This window comes from Wyeomyia smithii, chromosome 3 (genome assembly GCF_029784165.1).
Source record: "Wyeomyia smithii strain HCP4-BCI-WySm-NY-G18 chromosome 3, ASM2978416v1, whole genome shotgun sequence".
NCBI classification, from domain to species: domain Eukaryota; kingdom Metazoa; phylum Arthropoda; class Insecta; order Diptera; family Culicidae; genus Wyeomyia; species Wyeomyia smithii.
In genome coordinates, this window is record NC_073696.1 from 74,675,593 (window position 1) to 74,691,183 (window position 15,591).

At 37.6% G+C, this 15,591-nt stretch overlaps 1 protein-coding gene and 1 long non-coding RNA gene across 5 annotated transcripts; one reads left to right on the top strand and one right to left on the bottom strand.

Annotated features, from left to right (window-relative positions):
* Window positions 1-974: 974 nt before the first annotated feature.
* Window positions 975-3,514, top strand: LOC129732101 (uncharacterized). 4 transcript variants are annotated; one of them, XR_008729175.1, is made up of 5 exons: window positions 975-2,237; window positions 2,334-2,508; window positions 2,588-2,695; window positions 2,803-3,010; window positions 3,073-3,514. It is a non-coding gene; the product is annotated as an uncharacterized LOC129732101 (long non-coding RNA). The 4 variants fall into 4 exon arrangements; XR_008729174.1 differs by having other exon boundaries at window positions 976-2,237; window positions 2,334-2,498; XR_008729173.1 differs by having other exon boundaries at window positions 1,320-2,237; window positions 2,334-2,498; window positions 2,591-2,695.
* A 1,423-nt stretch (window positions 3,515-4,937) lies between these two features.
* Window positions 4,938-5,873, bottom strand: LOC129732100 (uncharacterized). Its single transcript, XM_055692616.1, has 2 exons — window positions 5,675-5,873; window positions 4,938-5,596 (listed from the first exon to the last, which is right to left on the bottom strand). Coding segments are annotated over exons 1-2 (495 nt in total). The 5' UTR covers window positions 5,677-5,873; the 3' UTR covers window positions 4,938-5,103.
* Between the last annotated feature and the right edge of the window lie 9,718 nt (window positions 5,874-15,591).

Sequence of the window (15,591 nt, forward strand, 5' to 3'; positions counted from 1 at the left end):
CAAATGCATACTGTCCGCTGCTGCGCAAAACTGCGTAAATTGTCACTTTAGTGAAAAAAGTGATAACAGATTTTTTTAGTTTTTATTTTTAAAGTTGAAATTTCATCCAGGAATAATTTTAATCATAACCATGATACCCCTTCAATGAAAATTTATGATATCGTACTCAATCCGTGAGGATAAAATTTAAATTTGGGCAAAAATCACAAAATTTAACAAGGAAAAGTTATAAAATAAGTGTTAAACAAGAAAACAGTTAACAAATCTTCATGAAATTTTAATTATGTCAAACTTTTAGCCCTTTTCAATTTATGATCATGAATTTCGCTAAACTGATTGAAGTGTCAAATACCAGCAGTAAATTCATACCATCAAACTCCGGCTAACAATAGCCCGTTCGAAGATTGCTTTTGCTTCGCACTAGTTTGCACACAAAAGTTAAGCACACATTTTGCTTTATGAGAAAAAAAAACAAAGAACATTCGTCGCCCTCCGCATCTTTTCGGATTCATTTAGGACGTTGTGTCATTCCAGTGTCTTGGTTTTCAAATTCATAAATTCGTTAGATTTTATTATGGAGCCTTCAACTTCAGCGGCACCACCTAATTCAATGTCTAGTAAGTTGTCAAATCATGGTTTTACACATGTATTTAAATGTCCTCTTTCAACCATAGAAACCGGATTAGAAAGACAACATATATATAAAACAATGAAACATCGAAAAACACTAGAAGAAATGCAAATTGCAGCGAAAAAAATTTTTCCTGCTGATAAGTATAATGAATTTCAAATTTTCTGGAAACAATTCAACACAAGATTCAAGCGATCACAGCGGAAGATGATGACGATGATGATGATGACTTTTTCAATTTGTAATTAGTTTGTATTACTTATGTTGTTTTAGTTTATTTAAAAAAATATATATATATTTAGACAAAATTTGTTTAGTTCGAAGGGTCGTCCATAAGTTACGTATTTTTTTTCAATTGGGAGGACGCCCGGTGGCACTACTTGTGGTCATAGATCATATAATTCTATGAAAAAGGAAAAAAGTGCCAAAAAATATTTAAAATTGGGTTTCGTGCTTTATGGACGGCCCCAAACGAAAAATAGATGCCAAATTCGTGTTCAGCGCCCCAAAATTATGTAAATACCAAGTTTTTGTCGCATTTATCGACACTTTTTTTGCTTGGCCAGCCTTTGTATGGAGTCGCCCCACTGTGCAACGGTAGTATCGAATATTTTGCTTGACCGCACATGATAAATTTGCACTCCGCTCTGCCCTTCTAATGCCGCGTACCTCTAACAGCCATGCTCCATTCGCTACCGTGTGACGAACAAGAATGAAGCTGAATTTTCTACACGCAGTGTTTCGCATCGAGTTGAGCGTAAATATTTGCGTTGAAGGCGTGGCCACGCAGTCTCGAGAAAGAGAAACGAAACAAAATGCTTTGTTGAGTCAGAATATGTAGGCAGTGGAATTTATTCCGTCCATGTTATTGTTATCTGTGCTCGGGAAGCAAGGCAATAGCGAGGGAAATATATGAGAAAGCTTGACCTTGGAACTTTTCACCTATTTTCACCACTAAGCAGTAAAGCAACAATGTTGAACATTACATCAAACAATTGTCACACATTTTATCTATCCACCGACCCATAAATATCTAAGATGGATTAAATCGTTCGCTTGCTATAATCGTTTGAAATCTGACGCAACATTCGCCAGTTTCATTTTCATGTTTACAAAATGTAATCTAGCACAGAAAACAAAGACGTAGTCCTACGTCAAAAAACTCATCTGTTTTACTTTAAGTGTATTACTTTCACGGTGACACCTTGTGTTGCATAACAACGCTCGGCCCAATATTGCCAAAGTCGTTAACATTGACACGCTCAAATGGAATGAGTTATCTCAGCCGCCATATTCCCCAGATATTGCGCCGTGCGATTACTACTTGCTTCATTCGATGGCACATTGTCTGGCTGATCAGCAAATCTGCTTGTATGAAGATATCAGATAATGACTGGATTTGTGAATAGCCTCAAAAGACAAACACTTATATCGTTACGATTCTAGAACTCTTCCAGGAAAATGAGACAAAGTTTTAGTTAGCGATGGGCAATATTTTGAATGATTAATCATTTAACTATTTTTTCGAAATGAAATTGCTTGCATGAGCGTGTACTTAGTTGCGCATCTAATACAAATTAACATTCTCCTCGTAGCGGTTTTCTCGGTAAACCGTCTTATATCCAGTGTTTAGAATACTAACGGCAACTGTGAATATGTAGGTAACTATATATTTTTTTATCTTTTATGTTCCCGATCGCAGCTTCAAAATCACCGACATAAAGGTATAAAAGAATTGTCGAAGCGGAAACACGATAACGACTTTCAACTCAGACAATCAAAAATGTTTATCGCCACGCGATATCTTATCAAATCTTCAAACAGTGCCAGCCAAACACCAATTGCCCTCCATTAACGGTCCGCAATGGTCAGTTCTGGTAGTATAGTCTCCACAGTCGATTGTTGCGCTTCACTAGTGCGTGCTAATTTTGTCGATGTTCATATGTTTGCTTTTAGCAGAGCCAAAATTACACATACGGCGGATCGCTTCCGAATAATAACATATAATTTTAGGGGAACACTGTACAAACTAAAATTCGCGCTTGCCAAAACAGTTCTGCTCAGGTAAGGTAATTATTGTAGCTTAAGTTTTTGATAATGAGAAAAATTGTGAATTCATAATTAAAACTTGGAACTAAAATAAACACATGCCATTTTTTTCAATTCAATAGAATTTGTTGAAATTAAAGCATAATTCAAACAGTGTCACAGCGCGAAAAGAGTGAAACAAATTTCTATTCGTGTCAGTCGCACATCGGACACTCTACAATGGGTAACTTCACCAGTCGACCAGTGGCAACCGCTCAACCGGAACGGGATCCAACCATATCGGACAAACAAACACAAGAAGTGAATGAGGAAGTAATAGCGCCAGTGAAGGTAAGCACCGAATTTCCATGATGTCTGTAAAATCGATAGTCTAGCTTTTCTGTCATTCGTAGGTTTCTCAGGCATTCAATGTCATCTCAGCGCCCAAAGTTTGCCCACCGGGTTACAAACTGGACCATCACGGAAAATGTCGAAAAGTGCAAGATTTTTAAGGATATAACATTTTAAAAACTGCTGCTAAGCTCTCTTTTCTGATACCGCGTAGCTGATCCACGAAATGCATCATCGTTTTCTGGCGTGTTCTCATTTTGTCGCCAGGAAACTCATTTTTAAAATACAAATGGGTGGGTATAGAGCACTCTTAAGTAGGATAGCCCACCGCAATTTAAGCATTTAAAATTAGTAAAAACTACTATCACAATATTGACTGCAGCTACAGTTACAGTATTTCAGCTTGCTGTTTTTAATGCATTTTCAATATATTGTAAAATATCTAGTTATATGGAAATATTAAACCTAAAGCCATTGGCAGGCTTTCCAGTCGTACAATGTTAATTGTTTATTTTTATCTATGAGCTATTCATTTCGATTTTTAATATTATATGTTCGTTCTTTTCAATTTTATTTGTTACTCATTTACTCTTTTAGTTATTCATTTACTTATCTTGCCAATCAGTTCCATGCTGAGAAGTGGCCTTCGCTATACGTAGGAGTCGTGTTCAATCCACTCAGTCCCCGGCGAAAGTTAGAAAGCACCCTTGCTCACGGAGGGTTCATAGGTCCCCCTTCCATCTGCTTGATCCACCTCACTTGCTGTACCCCACAGTCTTTTCATAGATGGATCGTTTTAAGGAACCATTTTAACTAGAACATCTTCATTACTTGTCCAAGAACCGATGCGTTAATTTTATTGTAGTGGACTATGCAGTTATGCCACGCTCCATCCACTAACACCTTCTATTCATAAACCCCAAAGGCCCGTTAGTCCTCCATGCATAGGTTTCGTGGCCTCAAAGGACTACCGGACATCCGTATTTTGTAGAAACTTTGTGTGGTAGACGGCAGATTCTACATTATCGGAACGTCTACCCAAAGTAATTACGATTCCCTGCCATCCGTTGCCATGATCTTACGGTGTGATGTTGGTGCTATCTTCTCCTCAATTTGCTCCTCTAAGGTGTTTCGTTTTCGATGCCTTTATGACCAGCCCAAACCAGTTGTCATTTCAGCCTTTAGTTGGACATCTTCACAAAGGTTCTTCGAGCCCTGATGTCGATATCACCGGCGAGGGCGAAAAACTTAACGTACTTCTGGAATATCGTGTCATTCGCGTCTATCTCTGGTCTTATAATTACACTTTCAAGAGCAGTATCAAACAGTAAGTGCTTGTCGTAATCCTTCTCGAGCTTCAAAGGGATTCGAGATCGTCTGGCTTATGTATTTATGTACATACTTCACTTTAAATTTTTTTAAGCCGATTCCAAGTACCGTTGCATTGTTTTACTTAATGTACTGAAACGCTCTACTGAATGGCACTTGAGTTCATGTAAGCGGATTTATTGCACGAACCTTTGGGCCTTACTGCAGGAGTCGGGTCGACTCGACTCGCCCTTGTATTCCAAATTGAACGAGTTGCTCGTCGAAGCGCCCGTCGTTCAGTCTTTTCTGTCTGGACCTTTACTACCAAAACTGATCTCGTTGATGTATATATCTAAATGTTACTCTATTTACAAAAAAATCACATTGAAATCAGTTTTAGTTTCAAACTATTTAATCATAACAAAAACTGTCTTTTAAATAAGTAAAAAAAAAAGAACAGACAAATAAAAAGCTTTTTGCATTTGCATTATACCCTAAGATGAACCGTCGTAATACTCTCATTAGGAAGCTGAAAAATCAATTGATTTAAATCTAAAACTATACTTCCAATAATTTACATTGACTATTGATAGATAGATAGACTTACAAACACAAAAACCTCGATAGGAAGAAAATTCAAAAAATATATTTACATTTACGATGATTACAAATTCAAAATGATAATCACCTAACTATACAATGTTTTCTATATGCTACAATAGCTCACAATCCGATGTAAAATATAAGTTAAAATTTATACACTGAAACTGGAAACAGACTACGCACTAGTAAACTCTGGTATGCTCACTATACTTCGACACTTTTGCGTTGCGTTCCATCACACTGCACAGATCGTCGTCATCTTCTTCCAGCTCTGCTAGGCGTTTCCGCTTTCGGGTTATTTGTTCCAGTAGCTCTGGATGATCTTTCAAGCGCTCCTTAAGCGTCTCTTCGTCCATATAGTCCCACAGTTCCCAATCATCCATCAGCGATAGTGGCTTTCGTTCGCCAGGCAGATCTTTTTCCTCAGTGGAATCATCTATTTCTGGGCTGCCTGCCGTAGAGCGGTATGCATCGTAAAACATAGCTCTGTGAGGATCGCGATCAAATTCCTCTTCTGACCAGTAGTTACTTACTTCTGCTTCGGTCAGCGGAACAAAATCTTTATCAATAGGCGAAGGCTGCAATACACCGCCAACCGCACCTTCATTCTCATTGATCACATTATTGTTGTTTTGCTCCAAACTCCCTTCGTTGGTCGCAGGCTGTAGGGCATCCCTGTTAAACAAGTATAATTAGATAATACAAAAAAAAACATAAATTTAATGGTGCCATGAATTCACTCCGAAAACATACATTATTTTGAACAGCCGTATAATATATGCTATCTCTATTACTAGAATTAGGCATGCATACTATAATGACACATTTATTTAACTAATTTCTTCGATCGCAGCTAAACATTGCAGTATTAACACAGAAAAATAAACACCAAAGAAATTTTCACGAGCGAATGATCAATATTATGTTTACTACACTGTCGCATAAAAACAAATCAATTCACCACAAAACACTGCGGAGAGCTTTCGCAGTGGTGAAAATAGATGGCGAATGACAGCTTAGCTCACGGACACATGTGCAGGTGCGGCAGAAAATAGGTATTTGTCCAAATAGGCAAAATATTATCTGTTTCTTTTATTGCCCCTTGCATGACTATTAAGACTTCTGTGATGATCATTCATTGCCCAATTTCTTATTTCACTCTATCAATTTGACACCTCAGTAGCGCAGTGGCGGTTTTTTTTTGGGTTCATTGTTTGTTTTACTTTTCATTTGCAACATTAAGTATATATTTTTGGGCAGCTTTAGTTGAAAATTAGGTTGAATATTAAAACAAAACTAAGTGTTACATGATTGATTGGGTGATACTGAGTATCGATACTTTCTCGATTGTCATTGTATCGATACCAGATCTCACAGTTTCAAGTATACTTTATTAATATATATAGGTATCAAGCACTGACCATTGCTGGAGTGATTTCTTAATAACCTACCGAGGTAGCAACCATGATAGAGAATTTTTTGTCTATATAATAAAATGTTTCTGTCAAGCGTTTCGATATCGCTAGTATCGATACTTATCACCCACACTGCGAAATCGCGTGCGAGATTGGACTGTGCTAATCGTGTATTTCGAGGTAGTCCAATTTGGTATAGAAGTCGCAATAAAACGTAAAGCGCCGAATTTGTCGCCAAACAGTTTATATGGCAACGATTTTGCAACGAATTCGGCGCGTTTTGTTAAAATACAGGGGGAATCTATCTGTCAAATATCGTGTAACCGTGACCAGCATATTTGGCAACAAGGCGTCCGGTTGTAATGGTTTTTGTCGTTTTGATTGAAGTAAAATTTAGTAGAATTGTAACGTTCTTTTTTAACAAAACTCTAGAAATCGTGGAAAACTTTTATTCATACTGCGTTGCGTAGTGAAATTTGGTGGCAGCAGCCTGCAATTAGCTGAAAATCATGAAGTTTCTTCGCCACACAGGAAATCTTTTAAACGTCATGGACCAACAAACTTCATGGACCAGAGTTGATCTGCGATAACGCACACATATATGAATTTTGACAGCAGTAAATCCCCCCTGTTAAAATAAAACAGATAATATATCAATGAGTATAAAAGTGAGGTGAAGAGGAAACTTACTAACACTTGCACACGCCCCTCTGCTAACCCCCCTATGCTCAGAGTTTAAGCCAAATAGTGACGTAGCTATTTGGGTTTACCATTGAGTTCGGCTAGTTGTTTACATTTGAATAAGGATACAATCAGGACACCTTTTCTGGGCACAAATTTGACTAAGTCATTTTATGCTTCGAAGCATGAGCAAATATAACACGGAATATTTGATTTACTCAGTTTTTTTTACGCGGGGATACGTACTTCGTGGAAAAACGCGTTAATAAAGAAATACGCGTATAAAAACGCTTAATTTGAACATCCTTCGATTTTAAAATCCGCGTGTAAAAACCGTTAATTCGAAAATCCGTGTAGAAAAACACCTAGTAAAAAATCTGAGTGTACCTCTGACGATCCACTTTCATCGAACCACTTTGAATTATTACGCATTAGTAGATACTTTAAAAATTCAACACACGTAAACTGTTTCAATTTAAACTTTTTAAATTTTTAAACAAATGCCAGATGCTTAATGGTAACGGTCAACGCGTGAGAGATTCTTTTTATTACTCTAGTGAGGTCAAACCAATGAAAAATTTCGATCGCAGTGAGCGTTGCGACCTGAAATCGAAAACATTTATTGAGCAATTCTGAAAAGTTCTGCTTATTGCCACACAACAAAGTCAAATATCTCAAGAAAATCAGGACAAATGCTAAAATATGAAAAATAAATCAGGACGCCCAAATAGGACTTCAAAATCAGGACATGTCCTGCTAAATCAGGACGGATGGTATCCCTACATTTGAAGCATTTACTTATACTAGAAAAATGCACTGTCCTGCTTACCTCTCTTTTATGCTCCTTGATAATATATTTGAACGATTTGTGATCTTGAGCTAGGACAAGACGTGACAAGAAAAACCAAAAATCATCAGAAGTTCTGTTAAAGTGAAAGCTCTCTTTGATTGGTCGATTTTATTTAGCGCACTGTTGAATTTTATTATTAGTCGGTACGGTTGGCCGTGCAACGAAAACTATTATTCTGCGCTATTATTTTTTTCGAAACTTTTCATTCACAGAACTGTGTTGTATCTGTGAAACTACGTTGATGAACAATCGCTGATTCATTTCATGAAAAAGAAAAGGAATCCTGAATGAGTTGAAATTATGACTAGTGCAAATAACTCCAAAATAAAACTTTAGATCAATTCAAGATTCCATGAGCAGCCATTATCAAACGAATTGATTGTAGATAAATTCAGAACTTGAAAATTTTTTTGGAAACACTGGCAAGCGTCGTGCCGAAAAATCAAATAGACTATTTTACGAGACGTTTTTGAACACAATTTATAAATGAAATTTTGGCAGAAAGCTCGAAACCACTGACATAACGCACGTAAAAGCAGCATCAATATCAGCAGGATCCGTGACACCTGTAAGTTCGTAAAATGGTCTATTGTTTCATGAGGGCGGTTTTGAACGAAAAGAAGAATAACTAGAAGCGACTTGTCACGTCCTGTCCTAGATTTTGAGTCAATGAGAATAAAAGAAAGGTGAGGAGAAAACTTACTAAAACTTGCACGAGCCCCTCTGCTCGCCCCCTTTGCTCAGAGTTTAAGCCAAATAGTGACGTAGCTATTTGGGTTTACCATTGAGTTCGTCTAGTTGTTTACATTTGAAGCATTTTCTAATACTAGAAGAATGCACTCTCCTCCTCACCTCTCTTTTATGCTCATTGAACTTGAGTTATGACCAGGGCTGCCAAGAATACAGATTTTTCTGTATTATACAAATTTTTTGACCACGATACAGAAATGATACAGAATACAGAATTTATACAGAATTTCGATTTTTAATACAGATTTGTACAGAATTTCAGCAATCGATTTTTTGAAGATTCGGTTTGAAATTGTGATCATTCACAATATGTTCGAACTGAAAACTGGTAGCTCATGCCTCACAAACACTTTGTCCGAACATCAATTTTCAGTGCGAATGCGTTTCCCACATAGCCGTCAAACTGGCCGATTCGCATAAAGCCCAAGTATAGATGACAGTTCTTCAAAGTATGCTACATTTTTGACTATCCACGCACACAAACAAATCTCGTTATGAAAATTTTCGCGTTTTGTATAAAATTCGGAACATTTTTGGGAATTTCTCAATTCATGTTGTAAAACAACATTTGATTTTTTTTTTGTTGGAGAGTGAATCTCCAGTTGAAACAAACTAGAAATTGATATTAATTTAGATTTAGTGTGAAAAATTGCGACAATATGTCGAAATAAAATATATAAAAATGCTATATTTCTAATAGTTGGAGCATAACCTTAGTCATTGTCATAGCTCATGACTTTTGGTACTGTATGAAACATAACTCTTTTTAGAAGCGCTATTAGAGTACAAGAAAAAACAAAAAGTGCAAAAAGGTTGCCGGCAAAATGACGAAAAACAGCATATTTTACCTAAACCTCAGCGTGTTTATGTATTTCTCACAAATAAAACATGTTTCAACATCATTTCTATAACTTTTCAGGAAAGTATAATTTATAAGTTTAGTTTAAAATGCATAATCATTTTAAATTTCATACAAAATTGGAAAAAGTTCATAACGCTCACTAATACTAATGCATCGACGTGAATAGCATACCTTTTAGAACTGTCATTTATACTTGGGCATAAGGCAATCCACGGATGACATTTCACTGCTTGTATGTTTGTTATTGTTGTTGTTGTTCAAGTTGCAAAACCAAAATACAACCGAACACGAAATCTTTTAATGTCGGAGAAAAAAGTCTTAAGTAATATTTTATTGTTGTTTAAAGGATTACGACTTGCAATAGGTACTAGAGCAACCGATCGAACCACGTTTGTTTTTCACGTTTTTCGATCTGGATTGCATCTAAGTTGCGATCTCGAATATACCTGAGAATGTCAAATGTTAAAAACAAACTAAAATCAGCTGATTACAACTGTCTCGTGGGGGAACATTCATAAATGACGTAGCATTCGAGAGGGGAGGAGGAGGTTTACAGTTTTGTGACGAAAGGGGACGAGGGGGAAGGTGGGGGGTCAAGCCAAGCTACGTAGCAAATATTAAACTAAGAAAAAAATTTGGATTTTTTCTGATTGTTCTGTTTTATCACTGTTTTGTATGTTTAGGGTTATTTTTATTACTTCCAGGTCTTTTGTTGTTTATTTACGACACAAGGTATGTTTTTGATTATAAAATTTGCAAAAACATAATTATGATGTGGGGGGGGGGTTGTTATAAAGCTACGTAATTATCTAGAGGGGGGTCCTGATTTTGTGACGAAATGCTACGATGGGGGAGGGGGGGTGTCAAAAAAGCCTAAAAAAGCTACGTGATTTATGGATGTTCCCGTGGATGGCCTTATTCACAGAATACAGGGTGTGCGTTGCGGATAATTTTGTATGAGAGAAAAAGAGAGCAATATTTTTTCTTTGTTTTCGCGGTTTTACAAGCAGTCTGATTATTCCGAACGGGAATTGGTTGTTTAGCTACTCACGGACTCCCGATTTTTATGTATCAGCTAGAAAAGTGTAATTTTCCGAGCAAAACGTGACTTTTTTTAAATTTTTTGTCATTGTCCTTCGATCTATAAATGAAGAATAAAAATCGCTCTAAATCGCTACAATGACAGTTGGTATATGGGCGATTTCGAGCAGTTTTAATTCGTGATTTAAAATCACGTTTTGCTTATAAAATGCAGCTCTTTCAGATGATATAAAAAACTGATATAGCTGAACAACCCAATTTGTATAGGTGCGAGCAGGCTTTAAAATCTGTTTCTTCGTCCACGCCAAAAACTTCTGTAAATTGCAATAAGCTCGAAATTATGGCAACTTCGGTTCTACTTTTTCGATTTAAATAATATTTGAGTTTTTATAACAGCATTCCTGAATGTATTCATTTTACATACAAGCAGAATCAATCTTGTTGCTCCATGTTTTTTTTTCACAAAATTCTCAAGTACGAACACCGTTTCGTAAATTTTGAACCTGTTATTGTAAATAGCACTGAAAAGTAACTATTTTCGTTTGTTTTTTCGAGCAATATACATAACTGTATTGCAATCTACGTATTAATAAGTTGGCGATCAGCGATTAGCGAAAGTTCCACTTATATGGATTTAGCGTTTAACGATTATCGAGCTAAATTTTCCAGTTAGCCGTTTAGCGATTAGAGTCGCTAAATTTTCAGTTAGCGGTTCCCACAACTGCTAATGAATCGATTAGTTTTAGATGGATTTTCTTCGTTCTTACAGCAATCGATTGGAAAATCTTCTAAGAATCCTCCCAAATGCATAAACTTGTATTTTTATTATTTTAACTATTGTAGGTGGGGGAGCTCCGTAGCCGCAAGGTTACAGAGTCCGCCTGGTAAGCGGATGGTCGTGGTTTCGAATCTTAGTAGAATCAGGCCATTTGATTGCCAAAGGACTTTAGCATGGGTTTATTCTCAGGCTCCCCACCAAGTACCTTTTCTTCAATCTGAATTCTCCAGTACCTCTGTTGACTCTCCTTTTAACAAAAATAAGTCCCTGTTATAATAAAACTGGTTTGAGTAACGTATGAAAGTTCTCTCCAGGGAATTGTAATTAGGCGATATTGTTAGAAGGGACAGAGGCTCGGTATAGTAAAATAGCAAGCTCGAAACGGAAAGGTAAAACTTACACACAATCACGGATATGAATAATAAGCGTATCACTTACTATCAATAGTGATACTGCCTATAATATGAAGTGCGGAGTACAGAAAACACTTGGGCAATATCACAATAGATCTAATCTCTGGCCACAGTGATGAGCCCACACAGGAAAAAAAACTATTGTAGGTACTATTGAGAACTGTCAAGCCTTGTCAAAACGCAAAATTCAACCTCTGATTGGTCGTTACATGGTTGCTTTCCCAAGCACGGTCGACAAAATTATAGACCTAGGAATGTACTATTTAGCCTATATAAGAGCCTGTTTCAGCCGAAACTACTCGTATTATTTCTAGACAGCGACTGCAACAGTCCTTACTTAGCAGCAGCAGTAGCAGTGCAGTGGATAGCAATGGCAGCGGACAGCAGTGGCAGCGATAGCGGCCGCAGCTGTGGCAACGAATAGCAGCAGCGGTTATCAGTATAGGCAGCGCCAGTTGATGCAGCTGCACATTCTTAAGTAAAATGCTGTCTTTGTGCAATAGCGGACAGAAAAAAGAAACCTCAATTTGACAACACACCAACGTTCTGGAAAACCTAGCATTCTAAATACATGAGCCGTCAAGTTTAGAGTGTTAAAACAGCTTTTCACTGTGTTATCTATCACAAGGAATACCTTATTTGCACTGTCAGTAATAACGCGAAGATGTGATTAACATCTTATCCGATATTGAATTAAATGGCAAATTGTCCTTTTCAGGATAAATGAAATGTCGAATTGAAAAGTTAATATTTTCCTTTGAATTAATTGCACCTTTAAATGATGGAACAGTTATAAATTTAACCTCATCTCCATACCTCAGAAAGTACTGAATTATCTTTTCCTCCAGTAATCGGTATGCAACACCCGTGCAACTTTTGTTACAGGGGGTAGACAAAATGATTAGGACAGGCAAAATTTTGTCAATTTTTAAATAATCAGAATTTCATGAAAAATGAACCAATATTGAAGCAACCGGTTTCATTTTACTGGAAAACTACTCTAGTTTCCAAAAATTACTAGGGAATTTGACGGGGCCAACGGACACCGAAAATAATTTAGGATTTTAGGAGTGTGATGTGATCATGTGACTGTGTCATCATAAGTGCATAAGCCAAAGCGTGCATTCTTGTTACGCTTAGAATTTCTTCCAACATTTTGTTTCTTTTAGGTTTACAAGTTTCCAATAAACTAGGTTCAATATCTTCATGAGCTTGGTTCATAAAGCTTATACCAGATGTCGCATTCCAAGTAAAAAAGTTTATCGGCTTGTCCAATGGCTTCAATCAATTTTGTGCGTTACGTGACGTGAGTAGAGTTCTCGGCACCAAGACCGCTAACTTTTCGTATTTCAAAGTATATTATAGCGAATGTACGTTATTGGGTTATGAATTACATTGGCGTAGCCAGAATTACAAATAGGGGAGGGGGGGGGGGGGCAATCTCTTCAAAATTTTAGAAGTAAAAAAATGGTACACTAAGGTCGCTTTTTACGCGGCTTTTTTTACGCGGCTTTTTTACGCGGCTTTTTTTACGTGGATTCTGGAATTTACGCGGTTTTTACGCGGAATTCGAAATTTACGCGTTTTTTATACGCGGAATCCGGAATTTACGCGTTTTTTTACGCGCACGTATCCCCCGCGTAAAAGCGACTGTAGTGTGTTTTGAAAAATAGAAATAAATACTAGTCTTTAGTGATTGTTACATCAAGGCAACCAGTTGTCCTTGACATCAGAGTGAAGAATTTGATTATTCTTTGTCCAACCGTGAATATAAATAGATGTTCTTTACTAAAAACTCTTAAGTTCATTTAAACCTTCGGACATATTATTTTGGTGACGAGGATCTCAAGAATCCACGAACATGGCAGAAGATAGAGTTGATCAGCAGCTGCAACCGGGAATTCAAGATATGATTCACAAGATGACCCAAATTTTACAGTGGATAGCGGTCCAGCAGCAGCAGCGTCAGTATCAAACCCCGGAGCAGATTTTAGAGTCCCTCTTTTCGAACATCATCGAGTTTGTCTTCGACGAAGAAAACGGAGTTACGTTCGGACGTTGTTGTTTAACCGCTAGCAGGACCTCTTCGAGAACGATGCAGGCCAGCTGAATAATGCGGCGAAGGTACGTTTACTTCTCCGGAAGCTGGACACCCATTCGCACAGCCGCTATCTCAACTACATCCTGTGAAAGCTTCCCAAGGACGTGAAGATTGAAGACACAGTCAAGATTCTCAATAAAATCTTCGGGCATCAAACGTCAAACGTCCCGGAAGCGGTTCATGTGTCTTTTCAAGATTGTTGTTGACCATCTGCCGATGAACACTCAGCAAGCAGAGAGCACTCAACCGCTGTTCAAATATTGTTGACCTCAGCCAGGTTTTCACCCGACGTAATGTGCCGAACTTCCACCTCTCCAACAAAATTGTCAACTTCATAAAAAATTACGAAATTTCCGGTTTTGCGCTTGAACTCTTCCAACGACATGCGTATTACGTTAGCGAGATGCAGCAAGGACAACGCGTAGGCAGGTGCACTATCTTCATCGAACCGTGTTTCCAGTGAGGTTACAAGAGAATCAAGGTAAGGAATTGTCACAGCTCGGTTCCAATACTCCAAGCCAGTTGATGCAGGTGGATTTGCCCGGTAATTTTGCCGCTGCAGTTTCCTTGGTGGATCAACTAAAAACCTGTGCAATTACACGCAACATAGCACAAGCATTTCAATCAATTAATTTTGATCTGGCTGATACTTTACACAGATGTTTCTATGGGCTAAAGATGTCGTTTTGTGCTATTAGAGTTATTGAAAAAAAAATTTGCACCAATGTCAACATTTAGGGGGGGGGGGCAACGGCCCCCCCTGCCCCCCTCTGGCTACGCCTATGATGACACAGTCACATGATCACATCATATGATGGATTATTGGTCCTGAACCATTCTATGGGGTTTCCTTTAGTGCCCTGAGAATGGAGCTATCAGAGTGGGAAAAAGGTCAGGTGCTGCTGAATTGGGAAAGCACTAAAATAGCTCGTCATGCGAAACGATACATCAAGCCTAACGCTTCGACTGCACTGAAACTGTTAAACCTTTCAAAAAAGGATCTGAGTACTTATACTGGGCTGATCACTGGTCACTGTCCGAGTAACTATCATCTAAAGCTAATAGGAAGGCTTGAAAATGACAATTATCGCTTCTGTTACATAGAGAGTGAAAGTGCTCATCATTTGTTGTGCGAATGCCCAGCAATATTCAACAAACGGCGCAAATTTCTTAATGAGGGACTTCTAGAACCTTGGGAAATATGGGCTAGTTCTCCGAACAATGTTCTGAATTTTATTCGCAGTATAATACCTCATTGGGATAATGCCTTCAATGACAATGGCGACTACTCGGACACATAGTAGTTGACTATACAGGTAAAGGCCTATAGTAAAAGAGGACACACCACAAAAGATCTAAACACTGGTCGCAGTGGTACAATGTCCCCAACAAGGAAAAAAAAAATGATGAATTATATTATGAATTATATTCGTATGACGGTATCGAGAACACGGTATACTGTTGTTGTTCGAATCAATTCGAATGCCCAAATGCCCTTTTATTTAGATAATTCATAAACGAGAACAGCCATTTCCAGTTCATTCGAATTGATTTTTCCACACGAATAAGAGCGAATAGATTATTTAATGATGACAGAGAATACATACGGTGTTGTAGATACAGTCATGCAAATATAAGTTTAATCAACATTTAAAAAATGATTCAGTCCGGAGATATTAAATGTGAAGATTTGTCTGCAAAGCGTAGATTTTTAAAGTCTGTGAGCAAATTTTAATTGACTGGGTAGATTTTTTTGGATTTCAAGCAGTTTTTTGGTTT